The 25,881-nt window shown below is 34.9% G+C and overlaps 2 protein-coding genes, 2 long non-coding RNA genes and 1 pseudogene across 7 annotated transcripts; 1 reads left to right on the top strand and 4 right to left on the bottom strand.

The window, feature by feature from the left end:
- The first annotated feature begins 1,680 nt into the window (after positions 1 to 1,680).
- LOC112734054 (transcription factor MYB88) lies at positions 1,681 to 7,066 on the top strand. Of its 4 annotated transcripts, none has more exons than XM_072227927.1 (14): positions 1,681 to 2,103; positions 2,453 to 2,519; positions 2,718 to 2,867; positions 2,985 to 3,031; positions 3,134 to 3,190; positions 3,309 to 3,381; positions 3,592 to 3,647; positions 3,735 to 3,917; positions 3,994 to 4,175; positions 4,336 to 4,481; positions 4,890 to 5,023; positions 5,099 to 5,301; positions 5,418 to 5,563; positions 6,353 to 7,066. In XM_072227927.1, exons 3-14 carry the CDS (start codon positions 2,796 to 2,798, stop codon positions 6,467 to 6,469), a joined length of 1,416 nt encoding a protein of 471 aa, XP_072084028.1. In that variant the 5' UTR covers positions 1,681 to 2,103; positions 2,453 to 2,519; positions 2,718 to 2,795; the 3' UTR covers positions 6,470 to 7,066. The 4 variants fall into 4 exon arrangements, with proteins under 4 accessions (XP_072084028.1, XP_025639022.1, XP_029147612.1 ...); XM_025783237.3 differs by having other exon boundaries at positions 5,415 to 5,563; XM_029291779.2 differs by having other exon boundaries at positions 1,683 to 2,103; positions 2,979 to 3,031.
- Positions 4,395 to 7,507, bottom strand: LOC140181999 (uncharacterized). Its single transcript, XR_011877761.1, has 2 exons — positions 7,234 to 7,507; positions 4,395 to 5,214 (listed from the first exon to the last, which is right to left on the bottom strand). It is a non-coding gene; the product is annotated as an uncharacterized lncRNA (long non-coding RNA).
- A 768-nt stretch (positions 7,508 to 8,275) lies between these two features.
- LOC112734055 (uncharacterized) lies at positions 8,276 to 9,975 on the bottom strand. The gene is made up of 4 exons (XR_003168322.3): positions 9,533 to 9,975; positions 9,239 to 9,310; positions 8,869 to 8,955; positions 8,276 to 8,578 (listed from the first exon to the last, which is right to left on the bottom strand). It is a non-coding gene; the product is annotated as an uncharacterized lncRNA (long non-coding RNA).
- Positions 9,976 to 11,717: 1,742 nt separating this feature from the next.
- On the bottom strand, positions 11,718 to 13,261 carry LOC112734052 (UDP-galactose/UDP-glucose transporter 3-like). Its single transcript, XM_025783236.3, has 4 exons — positions 13,240 to 13,261; positions 13,033 to 13,136; positions 12,773 to 12,894; positions 11,718 to 12,445 (listed from the first exon to the last, which is right to left on the bottom strand). Exons 1-4 carry the CDS (start codon positions 13,259 to 13,261, stop codon positions 12,040 to 12,042), a joined length of 654 nt encoding a protein of 217 aa, XP_025639021.2. The 3' UTR covers positions 11,718 to 12,039.
- Positions 13,262 to 22,054: 8,793 nt separating this feature from the next.
- Positions 22,055 to 23,225, bottom strand: LOC112735548 (uncharacterized protein At4g15970-like; annotated as a pseudogene).
- Positions 23,226 to 25,881: the final 2,656 nt, after the last annotated feature.

Here is a 25,881-nt window from a genome sequence, read left to right as displayed (position 1 = left end):
TCGAATATTAGTGGATAAAAATAATAGTTTATCCAAAATTAAATAACATACAAAACGTGATTTCAAATACAAAATTAATTTGTAAATATTTTAGGGCCGATGCAAATCAGGTTTATTATTTTGGTAATTAAATTGAATCTGATTGGATTAATAAATAAACTTAAATTGATAAATGAAAATCACAACTATTAGAAAAAATAAATTATTAGATTGAAATAAAAATCAAATTAATATAATACAAATAATAAATTTATTGAATTTACTTTTTAAATCAATTAAAATTATACTGTAAATAATTTTTTTAATTGTTCAAATGACCCTATTTTTTTATCATTATAAATGAAATAAATATTCATATATTTCACTTATATTGTAAACGAGATAAGTAATATTATTTTTACTTATTTCATTTATATTGTATACTGGTCTGACCCAACCCATCTAGTCTATCACCTGGACCTGAAGGGTCGGCCGACCCGATGTCCTTGCACGACCCGATGGCCTTGCACGACCCCGAGTTGGGTGGTGACCCGAATATCACCTCCCCGTACGAGGCACGTGACAACTGGGAAGGAAACTTCTTAAAAGGTGAGTCTATCCCTGTGGGATCCGCCTTAGTACAGATTATATAAGGGGAGGGCCCTACCCCTCCCCCCTACCCTTTATCCTAACTGTCGCTTTTATACGGATACTGATTTGAGCATTAGAGTTCTTTTGCAGGTGGTCCCTCCTCTACACCAAATTGCTATTTGGCAGGACCTCACACCCCGACCTCTTCTTCTTCTCAACAACCCAGGAGGCCCAACGCGCGAAGGTGAGCCAGAGCCAGTCACCCCACCATCTCTTAATCTCTACTGCATCCGATCCGTTCAGGATCCAAGCAACTGAACATATACAAAATATATGTATACCTATTTTGTTAAAATATAAATAATTTTAAAATAATTTAATTTATTTATTTTAAAAAAATCCTAATACCTACTAAAGTCCAAAAATTTAAAAATATGTTTTACAACTACGATTACAAGATCCAAATAATATTAATTTTAGTAAAATTTAAATTACCAAATATAAATCACTTTATGTTTTAGTTTCATAATCAATCTTGACTAAAATTTATTTTAACAAAATCAATTATAAAACAATAAAAAACAAGCATTCTCCATATTTTCTATGACTAATGTAATTAAATTCTATAGAAGAAATGAAAATCATGCATGAAGTTGTGGTTGTACATTTGGCATGAACATAATGAAAAGATGAATAAGACACATGAAGTCATGAACCATTAAAATTTCAATGCAAAAGAGTGGGCGGTGTAGCCTAGATATTGTTAAGTGTCACGCACAGTCTCATGTCACCTTAAAATTCACAAAATTTCAAAATTCATATAGCCAAGTAATTATGTATGCATGCAGCTGTTGTACATGATGTTCACTCCTCTATTATATATACCCTTAAACATTTTTATTATAAAAAATTACATTAGTATCAACCCTCACTTAGATATCATTTTTATAATAACCTTATGATATACTCCAATGCATATGCATAATTAACTAAGATAACTTAGATTATAGATACATATGATTTGATCACACATGGTAGTGTTACATAGGTGCAAGCTGTGAAAGTGGGGCATTATTATTATATAAACTGCACTGTGCACACTAGACACTTGACACTGCACAAGTCACATTGCAGGACCCTCTCATCTCATGGAATTCAGCGTTACATTCAAACTTCCCCTTATACCCGCACACTAACCTAAGTTAAACTATATTAATTAATTAATCCTGCTCGCTTGCTCCTATTAGTTTATGACTTTATGTTTTCTCTCCCTCTGATTCTTTCTTGCAAGAAAAGAGAACCACCCAACTCAACCGTTTTGAAAAGTTGGAGAGAGAACGAAAACATTGTTGAAATATGATATGAGACAGATCAATCTTACTACTTTGGTCTTAAAGTCTTTGGTTCACTTCCAACTTCCAACACTCCACAGCGTTGCTGCTCACTTTGATTGGTTCTTACCAGATTTTTTTTTTCTTTTAGTTTAACTCAGATGGTATCACAACAAACGGCACAAAATTTCATATAGTTGAGGTACAATTTTATTTTGTGTCTACCTAACAATTTTTTGAGTTTGAACCTACTCTTACTTTCACCTCATTTGTGTATCCCCCAAAGTTTCTGAAATTTGTTTAGATCCAGCACTTTTTTCTGGATTATTAGTTACACATTAGCACAACATCAAATAAATTGGTTGGTAGTTGGTACTTATTTGGGTTTGGAGAAATTCAAGATTTTGATCCAATCCCATTTACCATTTGACAATCCACTTTTATATTATTCACTGCCCATTTTCTATTTTTCTTCATTTCATGTTATTCTGGCATCTCTGGTTTGAGCATTGGATTGTGTTCAGTTCTCTTCTGTTCTTCTTTGACTGCAGAATATAGAGACTGAGATCAAAAGGAGGGTGTCTGAAAAGTTAGTATCCGAGGCAATTTTTTTAGAGGGTAATACTCCTTTTTTTTATTATTATATTTTTCAGTTGAGTACCTTTTGGTAATGTCTTTTGGAAATGGAATTTATGCTTGTTATAGGTAAAGGCCAATGAAAGAGAAAGAAGAAGTGGTTCCACCTTCTTTTTTTTGCCCCCTTTTTTTCATTTTTTTTCATCCACAAACCATAATAGCTTTTATATTATTTTACAGAGGTGGAGCGTTTGGTTTTAGCATGCAAGTAAGAGAGCCACCTCAATAGAAAAACACCTTTGAGAGACAAATCAAAAAATGAAGAAACAGGAAGAACAGTGTAACAGAGAATCTAAGAAGAAGGGTCACATTGTAACTTGGACTCAAGAGGTAAAAACTTATTCCCTCTATTGCATTTTTTTTTTATTGTTTAATAATAGTTCTTTGTCTACTTATGAATCCATTTGCATTTGAATATTGTCTTATGCTTGGTTATGCAAGTTTCAGGAAGATGATATACTGAGAGAGCAGATTGGTATCCATGGAACTGAAAAGTACTAATTCTTCCTCTCCTGGGTTACCATTGTTTTTGCTTCTTTCCTTCCTTGAAGTAACATTAAAATGGGTTCTTGTTATTGCCAAAAAACTATATGCAGTTGGGCAATTATTGCTTCTAAATTCAAGGACAAAACGACAAGACAGTGCAGAAGAAGGTGGAGATTTTGAAATGCTTATTGTGTATTTTGAATTTCCTTGATCTTCTGCTTTGTTGTTGTTGTTATTATTATTGTTGTTACCAATCTGATTCTTAAGTAACTAATAAAATATCAGATGGTACACTTACTTGAATTCTGATTTCAAGAAAGGTGGATGGTCACCAGAGGAAGACTTGCTCTTATGTGAGGTATATCCTTGCTTCCTCTCTCCAAAAGTTAGATATTCCATTCGAGTTTAACAAGCTTACTTTATTGTATAAGATTAGGAATCTACACAACTTTAAGAACTTGGATTTCAATGAAAAAGTCTACAGAACAAGCTTGATTTGCTACTCTAGCCTATCCATATTTCAGTAAATCTGTTTTGTGGCTTTAATTTCCTGCAATTTTCTTTGCAGGCTCAAAAATTATATGGCAACAGATGGACAGAAATAGCGAAAGTGGTTTCAGGAAGGTAACAAAAGTCATTCTCCTCTTCATGCACATTCAGAATGGAAATTGTGTGAACATTCAAATCTTATTGATCATGCTTTGTATGCAGAACGGATAATGCTGTGAAAAATCGCTTCTCTACGCTCTGCAGAAAGAGGCAAAAATATGAAGCTTTAGCTAAAGAGAACAGCATTTCATCACACATCAATTCAAATAACAAGAAAATTGTTTTCCAACATGCTTATAATACAGATGCAACATCAGAATCTGCTATATCTATCAAGAAAATGAGGTAAAGTACGGTTTATGAATCCCAATACACAAATTTACAAAGAATGATGCTAAAATATTCTCCTATTGTAATGCAGGAGGGCTCATATCACAGATGATGGAGGGAAGATCAAGTTTGGAGATAGATCACATTTGCGAAATGGAACTTCGATAAATCAGCATCCAAGGACACCATTCGCAGTATTAGCTCAAAACTCACAAAACATAAACAATTTGCTAGACGAGCTTCAAATTTGCAATGCCAAGTTTAGTAGTTCTGGTAACTATCTCCAAATTGAATTTTATTAGTTACATACATAACATGATTCTCAAATTTTGAAACTTAAAGCATAAAACAAGTTGCAGTTAAGATGTTCAGCAAATGTAACTTTGGCCATCCTCCTATTCTAATATTAAACTGGTTTATTATGCCTTTGCAGCTCAAAATAATAAAACTCAAGGAACATTCCTAAAAAGGGATGACCCAAAAATAGATGCATTAATGCAACAAGCAGAGTTGCTTAGCTCACTAGCTCAAAATATTGATACAGAGGACATGGACCAAAGTCTTGAAAACACGTGGAAGGTGAACCTCCATAATCTCTTGGCCTGTATTGTTTTGATTTTGAGCATTGAGCACGTTATGTTTTTGTCATAATTGAAATATGTAGTTGGTTTCATGAGAACAGCCTCTAGTAGAGACAACATATTTCTAGTCTCTAATAAAAGTTCAGCATCAACAGAACCAAAGCAGAATCATAGAGGTCACATTTGTAGCATCAAAATGTAACTGTAAAGTACTAGGCATTTCATATTCATATACTTTCCAGAACATCTGCAATTTCTCTAGTCATGAAGATGGCAAGAGACATGAATCATTAAAGGAAGTTGACCTTGCCTTTAAGAAGTCTGAAGTAACTGTCATTCTTGAGCAGATATGAGAAATGCCATTACTTTGTAGAGTTCAACTGACACTACTTTGGATTGGTGCTAGGTTCTTCAAGAGTTTTTGAACCGAACCAAAGAAGCAAACAACCCGAAATGCAAGATTCAAGGTTTAAAGCTTGCTGATCTTAAAAATATGGTTGAAGACTTGAGTAGTAACGAGGGAGGCCAGCCATGTTGGAGGTACTTTAAAGACTTTAAAAATATAATTTCCTGTATGCTTAACAAGAAGACTAATATTTTTTTAATATGATTCAGGCAAATGGATCTGTATGAAGACTCTCCAGCCAGTTCTGAATACAGTACAGGATCAACTATCCTCCCTCTCTCAGCTGGTGACATTATGGAACACTCTTCACACCGGGATATAGAAACTGAAATGAAAACCACACAAATTGAAGATAAGAAAGAAGCAGATGGATGTGAGAGAGGTGTTCTAGTTACTGCAACCCTGGATCAAGGTAACATAATTCATTATTAAGAATGAAAATTCTATCATTTTTCTCCTTCATGTATTAATACCCTTCTCATTTTAATGAACCAAAATGCTAATAAGATATACATATTTCCATAGTAGATATGCTGCTGAATTCGGAAGAACAAATAAACAATGATAGCGCTGTTTCTGCCTCATCAAGAGTGGAGTTTGGTTCCCCTGTTCAAGTAACTCCGATATTCAGATCTTTGGCTGCAGGGATTCCCAGCCCAGAATTTTCGGAAAGTGTAAGTTACCCAAACACCTTGGGATTAAACAATTTTAAGACCAACAGAAATACTATCACAGTAATAGTAACAACTAACAAGTATGAATATACTGTTAATAACATTATATATTTGGAAACCCCACTGAACCAATGTTCCTATAAAATCAATAATCAATATGAATCAGAAGCAGGACTTCGAGAAAGCTATTAAATTATCCATTCCAGCAGTAACATGATAATGCAGTGCAATTTAGGTGTGGTGTTGGATCAGTGGAATCAAATCATGTTTTAACTGCAGTAAGCAGATTATAGATCCAAAGTTATCAATAAAGAATAAATTGCTACTTTCTAGTTTCTAGGTCCGTTCCGGTGCAGATGAAGACAGCATCCAAAACATAGGTCAACTACTAACAGAATACCAATATCATTGATTGAGGGGTAATAAAAGGAAAGTGAAAAAAAGGTTCACTGGTAATTATTTTAGAACAGAAGAGGGTTGGTAAGTTGGAGATAGTTATACAATCGGAAACAGGTTTTAATGTAAGAGAGTGGAAGTTGATAGATGATATGAGCATCTGCATTGCTTAAATCATAATTAAGCTAAGCTCTAGAACAGAAGGACTAGAGTACTATAACAGTACTAAATACATAGCCATGAAGCATATTTTGTTATCTCCTCCTAATTAGTTTCATCTGTATACTTGCTATGAGCAATTAGACAATTAGTCGTGACCCTTTTTCTTGTCATGCATTCCAATTTATCAAAGTTTGAAGCTAGACTAACCATTTGTTCTTGAACTTCTTTCAGGAAAGGAACTTCTTAAGGAAAACACTAGGAGTGGAGTCTCCATCTCTCAACCCAAGTGCTCAACCATCACAACCGCCACCCTGCAAAAGAGCCCTACTAGACAGTTTACAATCCTAGATCTCAATATCCATAGGTTATTTTCCCCTTTCTGAATCCTTGACATCCTTCTTTGCCTAGTTTGAGAAACATTTCAATTTTATTCTGCCCTAAAACTTTGAAAGGCATACCCTTGGCAAGAATGTAATGGTATGTTCTTGCCATCTTCAACATATCTAACAATATCCTTCCCTTCACTCAAGGGTTACCTCCTAGATAATGGCACCAAAAATCAGTGTGCTTTTAGAGTGTGATTCTTTGGTTTGTCTTCTTTTCACATTATTCTGGGTTTGTTTTTCTCCAATCCAGCATTTTGCCTTTTTTTTATGTACAGAGCCTGGTGTGTTATCATTAGTCATCTTGCGCATATGTATACATTGGCATATCGCCTTTCCTACTACATATAATGAACAAAAACATAAAGAGAAAAGTTGCAAAAAAAGGGGGGGAAAGAAGTGTGTAATAGAGGATTTTCATTAATTAGTTGGAACCTAGATTCTTATTTGTTTGTTTTTGGTGTGCATAGATTATAGAATAAATTATCTTCCCCTTTTTTTTGTTTCTGATGTACTGAAACTTAAGTATAATTGAGTGGTATTTTGGTTTTGGTGTGCTCAATGTTGTATCTATTTCTTACACAACCAAATCTAGAGAATTCTTCAAACAAGTAATCCCAATTAGGCATAAACAAATTCTCTCACTCTCTGAACAAGAAAACAGACAGGTTACATTGTCCTTTCATACAGAAGAAGAAAAAAGGGTTCTAGACAAAATTATGTACTTACATAAGATAGAGGGACCCTGTGTTGTGTTGTGGCAGATTCATGCTGCATGCAGATTGCAGAGCTTTCCTTCATGGAGTGCTTGTTGTGCTGTGTGGAACAAGAGTTCATCTTAATGAGTTAGTTCCATGGCTGTTGATGGTGGTTGTGAAGTGGAATCCAGAAGGCATTACATAACATAATATAATGATGAATATGAAAAAGGCATTAGCTCATAAAGAAGGAGGGAGCTATCTACAAAATAAAGCGCCTTCCTTTACTCTTAACTTTCTTCATTAAAGGCAAACTGCACCTATGACTCTTTTGACTACACAGTCAACACTTTTAGTGAGTTTTTTGAAAATCTGTAGTGCTCTTCATATAATTCCATGCAAGTATGCAATTTCAAGGGTGAGAAATTTAGATAAAATGTTTAACTTTTAGTACTAAATAAGTGCTTTTTCAATCAATCCTGCAGCACTCTCTATCCAACAAAAGTGTCTTTTTAGCAACATATTTGTCATTTGAGAATTCTAAAGTGATGCTACCAGCTAATTCTATCTAATTGTTCTCTTCACTAAGTATTTTCATTGACTTGCAAGTTGCAAGTACTATTATTTACAATTTTCAATAGATTTTTTTTAGTGTCACAGATTCAAAGTCTAGATTTAAGTTACAGTTACACAATCATATGTTATCATAGAACTTTATGAGACCCTTATCTTAGGGGACTGTGTTTTAGTTTAACTGTTGTAAAAGAATTAAAGAAATGATCTTTTATATATTTATTTTAATACCACAAATAAGTAATAACACAAATAAATATTTTTTTTTTGAGTTTGTATTTCCATTAAAGATTTTAGTGTATTTAAAGGTAAGGGTGTTCGCAGTGCGATTTGGTTCGGTTATTTAAGGAAAAGCCATCCGATACGATCGTTTATTAAAACTGCGGTTCGGTTTGGTTCGGTTTTTTTGCCAAGACCATCCGAACCAAACCAAACCAATTAAAATCGGTTTGGTTTGGTTCGGTTTGTTCGGTTTTTTTAATTAATTCAGACAAAAACAATGAACAATATGAGCACATAGCTCATCATAAATTCATAATGATACAAAATTAAAAAAAAGAAGGAAGAATCATATAAAACATATAAAAAAGGATAGGAGTGGATACAACTTCTATAAAACAAGGAACAATCATAACAAATAATATTTATAAAAAAAAAACTAGATTAGTGAAAAAAATGATTCAATCAATCAATTTGTTGGTGATCTTATATTTGCAGATTTGTTTGGAGGAGCATTACATGTCCACCATTCCACTAGTTCCACCTTCACTTTCACCAATATTATCCCTCATATTATGACCAAACTGCAAAGATATTAAGATACAACATTAAATATCAACACAACCGTGAATCAAAACCAAAAATAGAATAACAATAAATCATCGAACTAGTTTAAGCTTCTCTGGAGAACATCTACAGTTATGGATATCCTAACAGTGAAATTTATAAATAATGTAGCAACTCAAACAGATTTTTTTTAATTCTGTTCTGCAATGTAGAAGCTTCTATGTAAAGAAAGTGAAATATGATATAGCTTTAAAACTATAAGAAATGGGATTCAGAGCAGTATAGCAGTGTGCATAAATTAACTAACCTCAGAAATGGAGTGGCTTTGTTGATGAATTTTATATCTGCTACTATGCAATGCTGGCAGACCCTTTGTAAAAACAAAACTTCTGACCTGCATCTCACAATTAAAGCATTAGTAAAGTAGATTTCTCCAATTACTCTGTTAATCAACCAAGTTTCAATAGCATCAATCTTCCTCAGCCATAATATTCTAAAACTAGCACAAATTGTAATCACTGAAAATCTCCATAATTGGTAAATTCAAAATTCCTTCTCATTAACATAACTATTTTCAGCTAAGTATTCATTTTTTCTTTAAATCGCAATCATTTCCCCTTACTTCACAATTTAAAAAGAAGCATTAAACAGATTCATTAGTCTAACTCGCCACTTACCACTCCTGTAGCAAGAACCCCCTATTCATGATTTGCTTCATATCAATTTCAAACTAGTGAACAAATATGAACCTACAATAAACCATAACAGTTAACAGTAGCAGTAGAAATAATAAGGATTAATTAACAAATTAAAATTAATAATTAACAAATTAAAAAAAAAGATAATCTTAGCAGCAGCCAGCAAAAATTAAAAGAGAGAACAGTAAATCAAGAAGTAAAAAAATCAATAGAACACAGAAAATCAAAAAGCAAAAAATAGCAAGAGGCCGGATCAGAAGTAGAAGAACCAACCTGACTCAGGCTCCATTCTTGATGATTTGCTGATACAGACAGACTGGATGAGGGCAGGGAGGACGACGGAGAGAGAGGCGCTACGAGGACGACGGCGTGTTGCTGCGGCCTTCGTGGATCCGTGGAGAACGATGGCGTGCTGCTGGGAGAGGACGACGACGTGTTGCGTGGAGCCGTGCCAGGGAGGACGACGGAGAGAGAGCGGTGCTACGAGGAAGGGAGAAGGAGAGAACAGCGCCGCGGGACGGGAGTCAGGGTTGGTGTTGTCCAACGGCAGGCCGGCAGAAATGGTGGAGGCGCGGAGCAGAAGAACGAAGAGGAAGGGAAAAGGAGATCAAAAGGCGCTGCTGAGGGTTCAGAGGATTGGAGGCAAAGGGGTAAGAAGAGAGTTAGGGTTATGTTGTTGCTGCGGCTGTTAGGTCATTTGGGCTTGGGGGTAGCCCGGTAGGTTTAATTTAGGATTTTTTATAAAACCGGTTCGGTTCGGTTCGGTTAGGGTTTTTCTTATCAAAACCGAAAACCGAATCGAACCGCAGAAAAACTGCAAAATCTCATTTTTTTCGGTTTTTTCGATTTTCGGTTTATTTGATTATCGGTTTTTTTGGTTCGATTGGTCGGTTTTGTTCGAATTGGATCGGTTTTGAACACCCCTATTTAAAAGTGAATATGTATATAACAGCATAACGCATCCCAACTGTAACAATCATAGGCTTCTCCATTTTTACATACATAGAGATGGTAAACAATAAGGAAATATTTTTCCCCCAAATTTTACCGAATATATATCTTTCATGTCCTGTAAGTGAAAATGTGAAATGATGTGAAACAAAAATAGAAAGCTTAAACACAGTGCATCTCATAAATGCAACTTAATATGCCATTGGTAATAATATGATGTTCCGCCTAATCTGATTCTATTTGAACCCAAATAGACATAAAAAAAATAATTCTATACCACTTTGAATTGATTCGATATATATATATATATTTTTTGTGGTATTGAAACGATTTGATTTATCTTAAATAAAATTCAGCTTTCTTGGAGCATAAAATAGTGCTGGTGATATACATGTACTGACCTGGAATCAGTTTTTGAAGATTTTGCCAGTACCTCCAAGCAGACAAGAAAACAAAAATAACCGCACTTAAAAACTAGTAAGACACAGAAATAAACAAATAAATCACAGCCATGCAATGGGAGATAGACCCAAAATCTCTAAAAAAGCTTCTTTCCAGAATGAAGAGCCCATATAATGAAAAAAACATAGTAACAAACTTGGGATGGTTGTGTCCAAAAAATAAAAAATTAATGGTTAGTTTATTAATCCGTTTAAACAAGTGTTAGGGTTTAAATTTGCCTTGTGCGTGAAGCAACTCATTGACCTTAAATGGAACTTCGATCGGCAATGAAAACTAACATGAAATTACTCTAGGCAAGCCAATAGTCTCGGGGTAGAAATAAAATTAAACTAGATAGGGTCATTAGGGTTCTTTATGTGTAGAATATCGGTGCTCTCCTCATTGGCTGATACTTTAATGTGGTGACATGTTTCTTCTACAAATCTTCGCTTCTCTACGCTTTGCAGAAAGAGGCAAAAATATGAAGCTTAATTTAGCTAAAGAGAACAGCATTTCATCACACATCAATTCAAATAACAAGAAAATTATTTTCCAACATGATTATACACAGATGCAACATCAGAATCTGCTGTTTCTATCAAGAAAATGAGGTAAAGTACACATTATGAATCCCATGGACAAATTCTACAAAGAATGATGCTAAAATATTCTCCTACTGTAATGCAGCAGGGCTCATATCACTGATGATGGAGGGAAGATCAAGTTTGGAGATAAATCACATTTACAAGATGGAACTTGGATAAATTTTAATCACAAAATGGTAGACAATACTTTAATCCTAATCATTTAATAGTTTCAACGAAACAAATAAGGAAGGTGCAAATGAGTGGATTTTATTTCAAAATTTAATCCAAACTATTTATTTAGTTCTAATGGCTAATTTATATTCTCTTATTTCTCATATAAAGATAGTTTGCTATACTCACCTTATAGAAAGTAGGCAAGGAATTGTACATAAAATGAAGTTTTGGCATGTAAAAATAAATATATGAACCAAGAAGAAATGAAATATTCAACCTTAACTTCTATTTCAAAAAATAGCATCTACTCAATTAGAGTTATCACTTATCAATATCAAATTACAACGGGTGTAATGTTAATTGAATATAGCCATTATTCCATTCCGACATACCACTTATCCACAACGGAATGAGATATGAACTACATTTACATTGAGATCAAATGATGAATGGATGGTATATTGCCCGGAGTACAATTACAACTATATTAAAGAAACATTTCTATGAAATTCTTATAAATCTAAATTGGGTTCATCAAAACTTTTAAGGTTATCAAGATATAACAATGGTTGATGGGCAAATGAGCCAACACCAACGTGTGAATTCAAATTTGCTGAAGGTTGCTCCTCAAGTGGCTTTTCTCTTCTGCAGTCGTTGTAGCTTCTGCCACTTGAGGTAGATCTGGTATGACAATCCAGTGAATACCATACAAACACAACTCCATTGTTTTGTTGAAAGCAGATTTATACTCAACACAGAAGATACCACAATGCTAACGAATTTGCGAGTGGTAGTAATGGTGGTGTTAGCCAAAGAGCCAAATCGGCTTATTGTCAAAAATATGAAGTTTTGGCCCACAGCACCACAACAGCAGAAGAGAAGAATATCCCATGCTGCCTCTGGATGCTGTTTGCAAAAGCGAACAGCTTCAAATCCACTTCCACTGGGCCAGCCAAACATGTAAATCATATTGTATATGGTTCCCCATAAATTCATTCCCAACATAATATTCCAAGCACTTGTTTTAGGGTACCTGAGTAACAAAAACCAGTAATTGCATTAAATTAATAACACTTGCTATAGTCTTAAATATGAATCATCTCCCATTCTAAAATCTAAACATTGCTGAAAGGTCAACATTCAAACACCCGAAAAATAGAACTAAAAAATTTTTACATTTAGTGTCATTATGCTCATCATAATTTTACTTATACACATCATTATCTTGGAATAATAGGAAAAAGTCAGAGTCAGTGAATCAAGAAGGGGAAAAAATTATGTCAAGGAAGTACAAGAATCCAAAAATTTTGCAGTTTACAAGCAATCAGATAGATCGAAGGACAAGGTTTGCTTATTTTACCTTGCTTTTAAGGAATCCTGAGTTGCATTTGTAAATCCATCAAATGTAAGGTTCAGGAAACATAGTCCATATCCAAGGGGAGCATTTGGATGTGCTAGCTTGCTCATAGTCTTTGAGCTAGTCTGCCAATAAGCATAAGCAAAGATGAGAAATTTGAAAGCTAAGCTGCATTCTCAATCCACGTGAATTTTTTATAGGCAACATGGGAAAGTGTATCCATATAGTAAATATTTTCTGTATTATTCTGATAAGTTCCTAACCTTTAAAAGCGCAAATGTTGATACCCCTCCAGCAACAAGGAATGTACAGACGTATTCTGGAAAAGTGTATCTTATACCATACACTATAGTACCCATCAACATAACTGTATCATGGTAAAATGAGTACTTGTTATGAAATATAAAATAACTACTAAAATGTAAATAACTAGAGGATGCATGGCAGAACGCTTTTATATAAAAAATGACCATAGGCTTCAGGCTTCTCCATTTTTACATACTTAGAGGTGGTAAGCGGTAAGGAAACAATGTTTTTTTTTTTTTTCCCAAACTTCACCAAATAGATATCTTTAATCTCCTATAAGTATATGAAAGGATGTGAAACACAAATAGAAATGATTAAACACAATGCATTACTACTCATAAATGCAAGGTTACTACGCGATGGGTAATAACATGGTGTTCCACCTAATGTGATTCTATTTGAACCCAATTAGACATAAAAAGGCTATACCACTTTGAATTGATTTGAATTATCCTAAATAAATTCAGTTTTTCTGGAGCATGAAATAGTGACAGTGATATACATATGCTGATCTAGAATCATTTTTTAGGATTTTGCCAATACCTGCAAGCAGACAACAAAGCAAATACACCACCATTAAAAACCAGTATACTGAAGACACAGAAATATATCACATCCCTGCAATGGAGATAGGTCCAAAATCTCTAAAAAGGCCTCTTTTCAAAAAAAAAAAAAACAGTTTGAAGAGCTCATACAATGAAGAAAAGTAACATGCCTGAGTCGGGTAACTAATATACTTGAGTGCTTCAATTCCCATCGCTGGACCAATAGTGTTGGTAATTTCACAACTCCAATAAGACCACCAAGGTGCACCACCACTACTCCCACTTGGCCATATCTTAATCACTGTATTATTATTATTTTGCAATATCAAATTAACGTAAGCAACCACACTAAAACGCGCATAAACACAAAATAGAACAAACAGAATTTCTTTCGTTCTACACTGTAACTTGCAGAAATGAAAGAACCAAATAAAGAAGTAAAACAGGGGCTCACTTATGTAAGACCATATCAAACAAACCACATTCTGCACCAAGTTCAGAAATGCAAGGTGCTCAAACCTCTCGCCATTTGGACCGAACCGCTTTGTGGATCTGACTCATTTTAAATGTTAGAGAATCATTAGCATTAATTAGGATCAATTAGTATCGTCTATATTTATATAGTATACCATGTTAATATACAAGAGACTGAGAGAGTGATCTGAAAAGTGTATTATTGAGTTATGTTCAAAAGTACAATATACAAGAGGTATTTATAGGTGCTAAATGAATCAGAGTAATAAAGGCATAGAATCCTATAATTAATATACAGATATACTATATAAATATAGACGATACTAATTGATCCTAATTAATGCTAATGATTCTCTAACATCCCCCTCAAACTCAAGTGGGAGCTAAGGATACCAACTTGAGTTTGGATAACAAAGTCCGGAAACGAGTCGGGTGATGAGCTTTCGTGAAGATATCAGCAGTCTGATCTAGTGTTCCAACAGCAATGAGACGAATAGCATCAATAAGGATACGTTGCCGAACAAAGTGACAATCAAGCTCAATGTGTTTGGTGCGTTCATGAAAGACATCATTATGGGCGATCTGAATAGCACTGCGATTATCACAAAAAACATCAGTAGGGGACGACTGAGGAGCACCCAAATCTTCGAGAAGCCAACGAACCGAGACAACTTCAGCAGTGGTGTCAGCGAGGGCACGGTACTCAGCTTCTGTGCTTGAGCGAGCAGTGAACGTTTGCTTCTTAGCACGCTAAGAAATGAGAGCGTCGCCAAGAAACAAACAGTAACCAGTAGTAGAACGACGATCAGTGGGATCACCAGCCCAATCAGCATCGGAGTAAGCCTGAAGAGATAAAGAGGAATGGGCAGAAAAATAAAGACCATGAAAGAGAGTGCCTTTGATGTAGCGAAGAATGCGCAGAACTGCCGCATAGTGAGTAGTACGAGGAGCTGACAAGAACTGACTAAGTACATGAACCGGATAGGCGATGTCTGGACGGGTGACAGTCAAGTAGACCAGACCGCCAACTAACTGTTGATAGAGAGTCGGATTATCCAAAACAGTGCCATCCATAGGGGTAAATCGAACATTAGGCTCAAGAGGAGTAGACTCAGTGCGACTATCTGTAATCCCAGCACGAGCAAGAAGATCTGAAGCATACTTAGCCTGAGAGAGATAGATGCCATCATCGGTGGAGATGACCTCGAGACCAAGAAAATAGCTGAGAGAACCAAGATCTTTCATCTCAAAGGTACGGTGAAGTGAGGCCTTGAGAGCAGAGATACCATCAACATCATCCCCAGTGATTATCATGTCATCAACATACAAAAGTAGAAGAACAACTCCACGTTCGCTTTTACGAATGAAGAGCGCATTCTCATGAGGGCTAGAAGTAAAACCAAGACTGCATATGGTAGTGTTGAACTTGTCAAACCATTCACGAGGAGCTTGCTTAAGTCCATAAAGTGCCTTGCGAAGGAGACAAACCTTATCAGAAGGACAAGGATATCCCGGAGGTGGTTTCATATAGACTGTCTTTTTCAAATCCCCATTAAGAAATGCATTCTTCACATCCATCTGACTGAGAGACCATTTTTTAACCGCGGCAATGGCAAGAAGAGCTCGAACAGACGTAAGGCGAGCGACAGGGGCAAAAGTCTCTTCATAATCAATACCATACTCTTGCGTACAACCTTGAGCAACCAAGCGGGCCTTATAACGGTCAATAGAGCCATCAGAGCGAGTCTTGATCTTGTATACCCATCTACTGCCCACAACTTCCTGATCAGAAGGAGGATCAACCAGATCCCAAGTGTGTGCTTTTTCAAGTGCCTGTAATTCTTCTTGCATTGCTTGTTGCCAATTTGGGTTGGAGGAGGCTTCTCTGAATGTCTTAGGTTCATGTTGATGAAGAATAGTAGAAAAGCAATGATAATCAAGAAGATGAGGAGGTGGATTCCTTACCCTAGAAGAACGAGCGGGAGGAGGAGGCATGACGGTAGGAGCAGGATCATCGTCCGGTCTGGAATCATCGGGAGATGGAGAAGGCGGAGGAACAGGAGGCTGTGGAGGGTCACTCGAGATAGAACCTGTAGAATCATCACTAGGAAAAAGATCAACATTGGGGTTAGTAAACAAAGGTGACTGAGTAGTAGGAATCGACTCAAAGGATGAGAACCGAGAAAACATGTGGTGCTCCCAAAAGACAACATGACGAGATATACGAATACGTTTAGAAAGAGGATCCCAACAACGATAACCCTTATGTTCAGTGCCATAACCAAGAAAACAACACATACGAGCCCGAGGTTCAAGTTTACTATGTTCATGAGGCTGAAGAAGAACAAAACATACACAACCGAAAACTCGAAGAGAACTGTAGTCTGGGGGGGTATGATAAAGACGCTCAAAGGGAGTAACATTACCAAGAACAGAAGAAGGGAGTCTATTGATAACATGAACAGCAGTAAGAACAGCTTCACCCCAAGTACGCTCAGGACACGAAGAGGAAAGGAGCATTGCACGGACGGAGTCAAGAATGTGACGGTGTTTGCGTTCAGCTCTACCATTTTGTTGAGACGTACCAGGACAAGAAAACTCAGACAGAGTACCCTGTTCTGCAAGAAAGGCTAAGAGTTTGGAATCACGGTATTCCATAGCATTATCACGTCGGAAAACCTTAATGGCTTTGGAAAACTGAGTTTTAATCATAGTAGCAAAGTTGATATAGATCTGAGGTAACTCATGGCGATTAGTCATCAAATAAACCCAAGTAAAATGGGAATAATCATCAATGAAAACAACAAAGTATCGAGCTCCGCCCATAGAGGCAGTGGGAGCGGGGCCCCAAACATCAGAGTGAATGAGATCAAAAGGAGAGCAAGAAAGGGATGAATTATTGTGAAAAGATAAAGCAGGTTGTTTGGCAGTTTGGCAAGAAATGCAGTCAAAAGGTTCATTCGGAACCTGACCTAAAACACCCTGAGATACAAGAGGACGCAGTTTTCCTAAGGAGGTGTGGGCAAGACGTTGATGCCATAAGTGAAGGGTAGAGGGAGAAGAAGCAGCACAGAGATTTGGTACAGGAGGAATATGAAGACTTTCGAGTTCAAACAACCTTCCGACCTTACGTCCAGTCCCGATGATCTGTCCCGTCCGAGGATCCTGTACACGACAACCAGAAACAGAAAAGGTGACGTCAAAACCCAGATCAACAAGTTGACCAACAGAAATAAGATTGAAGTTTAATTTGGGAATGTAGTAAGTATCAGGAAGATTAAGAGATGACTGAGATATAGAACCCTTGTGTGTTGCATGCAAGAGGGAGCCATTTGCAGTATTGACAAAAGGTCCATTTGTAGTTGCAGACATAGACGAGAAAATATTACGCAACGGAGACATGTGATTAAAGCAACCCGAGTCAAAGTACCATTTAGAAGTACCTGGAGGGCTCGATAAAGCAGCAGGGGTATTACCAGAAACAGAGAGAAGACGCTGTAGAAGAGATGCAATATCAGATAGAGAGACAGTGGTAGGTTCAGTAGTAGCAGCAACAGCAGAAGCAGGCGCAGGACGTGGTGGACGAGTAGGACAGGTAGTAAGCAAATGTCCCGAGAGCTTGCAATAACGGCAGAACAACTGTGAACAATGGTAGCTAATATGCCCTTTCTGGTGGCATGTGCGACATTCAACAGAGGGACAGCTGGAGAACGGGTGCCCGAAACGGTTACAGTTGCGACAGAAGACCCCCTTTCTGTCTGTGGCAGCAAAAACATCTGACTTTTCCATAATAGCAGTTACAAAGATCAAAGAGAGGAGAGAAAACGGCAATTTTGGAGCAGAAAATGAGAAATCGGAGTGCAGAATCGGAAAGAGCTCACCAAAAAACCTTAGGGAGGGTCCCACTATCTGCCACGTCAGCCGCCACGTCAGATTCCACGTCAGCAGCCACGTCAACAAGCAATGACACGTGGCACACGGGGATTGGAGACGCAGGACACGTCAACAGCTGACAGGGCGCGAGGTGGCGCGCGGGTGGGAGGGTCGGGTCGGGTCGGTCTCGCGGGTCGGGTGTGGTTCGTCTCTCTTCTGGCTCCCACGTGGGCTTTGATGAGCCGTTGATCTGGAGCGCTGATCCAACGGCAACGGATGCTTCTGGAAGAGAACGCCTGCAACCGGACAGCCAACTTCAGGCGGCGCGTGGCGGCGCGTCCAGTGGAGTTTGGCGGTGATTCCGGTGGCGTTGAAAACTTTGCAACGAGTGGAAGGCGACGGTAGCGGCGGTGACGAACCGAAACGGCAGGAAGAGGTTGAAAACTGAGCACAAAGTACTGCTCGGAGACAACTGGACGGCGAACTTCAGACGGAGCGTGGCGGCGCGTGCGGTGGTTTCTGGTGACGAGGCTGGACTCGTTGAACTCGTAACGACGAGACGAAGGCGGTGGTAAGGGCGGTGACGAACCAAAGCGTCTGAAAAGGGAGCAAAAGAGAGACCAAAGAACACTGACGGAAGAGGAAAAACAAAGGACTATAAACTAATATTCATGGAAAAAAAATGACCTAAGCTCTGATACCATGTTAGAAACAAGAGACTGAGAGAGTGATCTGAAAAGTGTATTATTGAGTTATGTTCAAAAGTACAATATACAAGAGGTATTTATAGGTGCTAAATGAATCAGAGTAATAAAGGCATAGAATCCTATAATTAATATACAGATATACTATATAAATATAGACGATACTAATTGATCCTAATTAATGCTAATGATTCTCTAACATTAAAAAAGAAAAATGAATTCAGAAACGAATATTTAAAAATTCATAACAGAAATGATCGAATCAGCGTGTCTTACAGAGTTTCTTGAAGAACGCCTTGGTAGATGTAGGCAGACCAGATACCGGCGACACAGAACGCCAGAATCAGGACGCGGCGGAGGCCGGATCCGTGAGCCTCCATGAATGAAATGACGACGTTTGGAGGTTTATGTACTTTATGATGATGAATGAATGCCACGATATGTGTGTGCTTCGGGAGAAAGACGGGAATATAGGAGGGTGGGATCGGTGCGCGCCAATTTACGTCGAAATTTCATGTGGACGTTTCTTAGTGGTTTCATATACTCCGTGGCTCTGCTCATTGGCTGATGCTTTAAAGTAGTGACATGTTTCTTCTACAAATCTTCACTTTCATAGAGCCAGACCTTTATAAAATTTTAGATTATTAATATTTTTTTTTAAATTTAACTATTTAATTTTTTACACTAAAATATTAATCTTTTAATATTTTTTATGAAAAATAATAATATCATTAATTCTTGATATTATCATTACTGTATTATATATTTGTATAAATTTATAAAAAAATAAATAATATTATTAAAATAAGTGTCATTAATTTTCATTTATATATTATTATTTATCTTATAATTAATACAATTATATTTTTTGAAAAATAATTTAATTAATTAAATCTTTTGAAATTAATTTAGAGATAAAGTAATATTTTAGAAACAAATTTAACTGTTAAGTTTTATTTTTGTGCTAACTAAGAGGTGTATTAAAATTGATTACTTAAGTGTACATCAAAATTATTTATTAGAATAATATATATAAATACATTATAAATTTACATATGATTTTAGTGTGTAAATAATATTTTTTAATTAAAAGATATATTTTTAATTTAATGATATGTATTAAGAGTTTGTTTGGATGAACTTTAAAAAAAAATATTTTTTTGAGTTATTTATTTTAGAAGATCTATAGAAAAGTAAAAGTAATTTTATATTTGGATATCTCATTTGGGCTAAACGTCGGTCTGAAATTTTCTCAAAAAAAAATCTCATCGTAAGTATAGTTCCAAATAAACAAATGATCCGTATCAGAGTTTAATTTGTTGTCACAAATTCAAATCAATAAAAATTGAAAGTTTTAAATTTTGGTCGTCTCTTAAAGAAATTGCGCTGAGATATGCATATCATTGGTTATAAAAAAAAAGGTTTTAAAGCAATTGACAAGAAATTAATTACAAGAAAGTAAATAGCAAACAAAGAAATTTAAGTGCTAAAAGACATCTTGATAAGGATTGAGAGTCAAGGTTTCCTATCCAAGTCATTGACCACAAACATGGCAATTAAGAAGAGTTAATCCTACTTCGTCATCCCCAAACATTGGGAGAAAGTGAAAGATGCATACTTTGATCTTAATTCATAAGTTTTAGTCAACTCACTAATTAGACTTAATAAAAGACTAACGTCAGTGGAAACAAAACCAACTAACAATCCTAAATTACTAATCAATATTAGACATCAGTGACTTAAGGTCCCTTAAGTCCTTACTTCTAAGTCAAGAATGCAAAAATCTACTTTAAAACTAAGAAAGATATTTTAACAAACACTTGAAATATATTAAAAAAAAAGCATGGTAAATTGTATGAATAATAAAAAAACAATAATAACAACACAATTAAGCAATAATAAACATGAAAACATTAAATTATATAAAAAAAAAATATAATTCGCACAAGTTTTCATAAACTAAAATTAACAAAAATAAAGAAACTAACAAGTAAAATTAGGCAAATTAAGATTCTAGAACGTAAAAATATAAATAAAATTATACTAAAATAAGAATTAAAATCTAAATCTAAGAAGCAGCTAAACTAAAAACTTTAAAATCATAGAGAGCTTCTCTATTTAGGAATTAGCCTAAAACATTATACTAAAACTACTACTACTTACTTCCTACACTATTTGGTTGATCTTTTTTGCATTTTTGTCTCAAATATTTTAGAAATGAGTTGAATTTAGCTAAAAGTAGGCCTGAAATCGCGAGCCACGTATTTACTTAAGTAAATCACGTGCTGCTACTCGTGCGTACGCACAACTGAGCAGATTTCTAAAAGTATTTGGATATAACAATATAAAAGTATTTTTTATTTATTTATTACGTAAAAATATTTTGTTTTTAAAAAATATCTTTTAAAAAATATAAATTATAACTTCTCAAAAAAAAAATTTTTTATTTTTCTACTACTTTTATTTTTATTATTATAAATTTATCAAATATACTAAAAAATAAAAAAATATGTTATATTAAAAAAAATTTTATCAATATAATAATGTCCAAACAAATCCTAAATCTCCATAACCGAAATCTCCCATGATAGCACCTTCATTATTTTTCACGCCAAACGCAGACACCTAAACCACCACCTCTACCCCTTTTTCTTAGCCTTTTCATCTTTTCTCTTCTTCCAACTTTTTTAAAGAGCTTGTTTAGATGAGCTTTTAAGAAAAAATCTTTTTTTGAGTTATATTTTTTTAAAAGATCTTATAAAAAAATAAAAATAATTTTATGTTTGGATATCTCATACAAAAAGATCTTTTTATCTATCAATTATGTTTGGATATAACAATATAAAAATATTTTTTTGTTTATTTATTACATGAAAAATATCTTTTTTATAAGAAAAAAAGATCTTTTAAATAAAGATGTAAATTACAGCTTCTCAAAAAATATGTTTTTTTTTCTAGTGCTTTTACTTTTACTACTAGAAATTTGCCAAACACGTTAAAAAATAAAAAAAGATATTTTTCATTGAAAAAAGATTTTTTTTTATCAAAATAATGGCGCCCAAACAAGTACAAAATTCTGAATCTGATGTCAATTATTTAATTGAGTTAATAGTTAAAATTGTTTCTAAAAGATATTTCGATCTTCATTTTCGTTCCTAAAAGATAAAATTAATCGAATTCGTCTCCAAAAGATAATCAACATGGTCAGGTTCGTCCTTTCGTCATCTCCTTCACTGGCAAACATTTGTTGATGTGTCCCTTTAACTACCAGCGTGACAGACACCAAGTAACACTCTCTTATCGCTGACAAAATAAATTTTTTAAAACAATTCAAATTAGTTCTTAAATAGATGAACCCTAATCCCAAATGTAGGAGGTTCACTGGGCCAGCGTGGAGGTCCCGACAACTTCTCTTAACGTTATCACCTCCCAATTCACGCTGGCTCCACCGGTGCTTGATGGGCCCACGCTAGAAGGAACGGCGGCAAGGACCCGATCTGAACTTCCATCCACCTCTCTATCCTCTTTGTGTACCCTTCTGTCCTCCACCTCACCAGATCCATCATCATCATTATCACCCCGTGTTGAAGTAGCAGGGCCTGCGCCCCCCAAATGTCCCTACGAAGCAGTGGTCCGACCAGAACGCCGCCATGAAATACTTGCTGAAATTGGCGTGGCAATACTCGAGTGCTCAGATGGTCCTGGAGCCCAGGCGGGTGCTCCAAAGCTTGGATATGTCGTCGATGACAACTAAATCGGAATCAAGGTAGATGACTTTGTTGACGCAAGTTTCGAGAAGGTCAGCGAGGTAATTTCTGGCAGGTTGAGATCAGGTTGCGATCGATATTGGGATCGAAGTAGTACACTTTGAAGTTCAACTTTGATGCATCATGTAATTAATCAATAATCATGTATGAGAAATGTGCAATAAGAACTCTAATCCTCTTCAACACTCATCTCCGGTAAACCTTGGTGCCTGAGAGAATCAATGCTGAGAAAACGTTTCAACCCAATCAGAATCCATTAATTAAAACAAAAAAGTGCAAAAGGTAAATCAAAATGGTAAGCAAGAACCAAATTAAATATAGCCAACCTGCATTCCTGAGGAATTCTCCAGGAGATAACTAACAATCTCTTCAACTAAGGAGGCAAGGTCAAATAGTATTTCCAATCCTGAAGCATAATTTTAAGATCGTGAAGCTTACTATCCATGCCATAGCAACAATTTGCATGCATTGTACAAACTTGATTTAAATCTTTGCTTGGTTCACAAAAGCCAACAAAATTTATTGTATCCAAGAACCTTATTTTCAGTCCTATATCAGTAATGAAAGGGTCTACCTTGATAAAATTGAGCAAATTTTGATCATGATATCCCGGATAGACTTCTTGCGAAGAGTACCAGAATTTGTAAAACTCTATTGATCTATTATTGGACTTTACAAAGTTAAACTCTCTATTGGGTCTATTCTCTAAATCATATGAGCTACCAGTAAAATGATCGCAAGCTATCTGAAAATCTGCATGGTAAAACCGAGAAAATGGGTCCCTAAATCACATGATATCGGCATTCTGGAAGAGGAATAAAATCACATCAATCTTATTTAGACATCTTAAAAATGTATCTTGCTTCTTATATAGAATATTTTAATTCTACTTTTTCTTTTAAATTTTTTCTCCACCATGTAAAAGAAACTCAGTGTGTATAATGGAAGAATCAACAATCAAATGCATGGCTAAAAATTTGGCTGTAGTTGATCAAGTTATAAATAAGCTGCGATTACAATTTGTTGGATTTAAAGGAAAATTTCATACTCTGAAATAGTGAAATGTTTTTCCAAGATAATAACAGTTAGAGATAATTCCAAAGATTACATCATGTGAAATAGAAAGAGAATAGCCATTGAAATATTTACTGTGAATACAAAATTGTACCCCATCTCAAGAACAGAACGTAGGAAATTATCCCATTAACGACGAGAAGGTGGATTGAACGAGAAGGTTGTTCTCAGAGCAGAGGGAGTGCTGGAGGATGAAGTGGACGACAGCAATGGAGTCACGGAGGTACTCAAGGTTGAGGGTTAAGGGAACATGGACAAGGGAAGGGTCGCAGACGGTGGTTAGGGTGCGGTTGTTGGGACGGCATTGCTCGGCATTCCTAAGTAGAGAATTCCAAGAATTCGGGATTAGAGTTCATCTAAGTAGGGACTGATTTGAATTATTTTAAAAAACTTATCTTGTCAGCAATAAGAAGGTGCTACTTGGCGTCTGCCACGCTGGCAGTTAATGGGACACATCAGCGAACATTTGCCATTTCAGCGAAGAGGATGATGGAAGGACGAACGTGACTATGTTAGTTGTTTTTTGGGAACGAATTCGATTAATTTTATAGAGGCAAAAATTGAGATCGAAATATCTTTCAAAGACAATTTTAGCTATTAACTCTTATTTAATTGTATTTTATGGTGGGGACATGACAAACTGATACGGTTTTCTTCCTCATCGAACATGGAATAGCTCAAGCGACTTTAAACTAAGAATATGCATATTAATTTAGAACACCTCAACCCTTGGAATGAGGTCAGTGGGATCCAATAAACTACTCCATGTCTTGCTTGACTGAACGGTATGATTTATGAACCATTCACTCGGCCGGGTATATCATCATTGGGGTATTCATTATGTATTTGTATTTCTTTTCAAGTTACTTTGCTACAATTTTCTTGGTACACCAGAGCTAGCATAGCCTTTCTGCCTCCGTGCATTATTTTATTTTTAGAAGCAATTCTTTAAGGTCAACCATAGGTATCCCAAATTATTTTATTGTGATCGCCTGATCGAGATTGGCTGGTTAAGGTTTTGCTTACTTTTTTTTTTATTAAATAAAAAGCAACCATTCAACTATACATATCCCAATTTCTCAAAATTTTTGGTGTTATTTAAATTATTTTTTTTTAACAATTTTAACTTTAGAATTTAAGGTCAAAGGAATCTAGAGTTTGGTTTGTCTGTAAACTTTTTTTTTTCTATATAAGTTTGATTTTTTAGTATGCTTTTTTTAAATACGAGTTTCATAAATAGATTCCTAGTTTGTGTTTATTAAAAAATTTGCTAATAAAAAACAAAACGAACTAAATCCATGAGAAATTTTCAATTTGAATATAATTGATTATTTTGCATTAATAAAAATTGAATTTCAAACACTACTTTTCAAATGAAAACGTACATATAATTTTTGAAAAATTAATTTTATTTTTTAAATTAAAAAGAGATTCAAATCTGTAATTTTTTAAGTGAGTATAAAAATTATACTATTTAAATTATAGTTAATTAACTACTGTCATTTCTTAGCTACTACTGTTAAAATTTAAAAATATATCCAACGTGACATATTAAATGTCTACTTCACACATTTCTGATGACTCAAAACTTTTATTGGAATGCACACTTATGAGTTATGAGTCTTAAGCCTATTAGGCATCTGATTAAGTCAAGAATACACAAATATGAGGAATTAGACTTTGCATTGGGAATTAGAAGTTATACATTTTAGGGGTGGATGTTTGATTGACGTAAAAATAAGAAGGAAGTCCGAGAAAAAAAATGAAAGAAAAATAGTTATTTTTTTTTATCTAATTGAAAAAAAAAAGAGTGAATAGTATAAAAAAAATAGAATTTATTAAATTTTTTCTTTTGATACTAGATGAAAAATAAAAAAAAAATGTACGTGATATTAATATTTTAATATTATTTTGTAGTATATTTTAAAATATATAAAAATAAAATTATTTTTATAATATTATATATTATTTTTTTACTCTTTATTTTTTATTCATCTAAACATATTTAAAAAAATAAAATTTTACTCAATTTTTTTTTCTGTTTTTTTTTCTCTATTTCTTTTCTTTTTCTATTTCACCGGTTATTAGTGGCTAAATAGGATTGGCAACATAATTTTTATCCAATCTTTTATAATTTTGTCGTAGCAAATTGGTAACCCAATTTACAATTAGGAGAATTGAATTAAGCGTCGAACAAATTTTATTCGAATTGAATACCCAACATCCAATTTGCAACTTTAATATAATCTAAATATGTATATATATAAATGAGTAAACATTTGAACTCAATTTTTTCACAAATACTTATTGTCATAAAACAAGTGATTCAATTTGCTAATCATACGTAAATAACAGCTAATATTATAAAA

This window comes from Arachis hypogaea, chromosome 3 (assembly GCF_003086295.3).
Source record: "Arachis hypogaea cultivar Tifrunner chromosome 3, arahy.Tifrunner.gnm2.J5K5, whole genome shotgun sequence".
In the NCBI taxonomy this organism is placed as follows: Eukaryota; Viridiplantae; Streptophyta; class Magnoliopsida; order Fabales; family Fabaceae; genus Arachis; species Arachis hypogaea.
This window is presented reverse-complemented; position numbering and strand designations above follow the sequence as displayed.

Bases quoted from the DNA above. Each gene is read 5' to 3' on its own strand.
- LOC112734054 (XM_029291778.2), top strand. From the start codon at position 2,796: ATGAAGAAACAGGAAGAACAGTGTAACAGAGAATCTAAGAAGAAGGGT. The intron at 5,302-5,414 runs GTAACATAATTC...ATATTTCCATAG, and splicing joins TACTGCAACCCTGGATCAAG to TAGATATGCTGCTGAATTCG. The intron at 5,564-6,352 runs GTAAGTTACCCA...AACTTCTTTCAG, and splicing joins GCCCAGAATTTTCGGAAAGT to GAAAGGAACTTCTTAAGGAA.
- LOC112734052 (XM_025783236.3), bottom strand. From the start codon at position 13,261: ATGGAGAAGCCTGAAGCCTATG. The intron at 13,137-13,239 runs GTCATTTTTTAT...ACCATGATACAG, and splicing joins GGAGAAGCCTGAAGCCTATG to TTATGTTGATGGGTACTATA. The intron at 12,446-12,772 runs GTAAAATAAGCA...TTTGTTACTCAG, and splicing joins CAGGATTCCTTAAAAGCAAG to GTACCCTAAAACAAGTGCTT.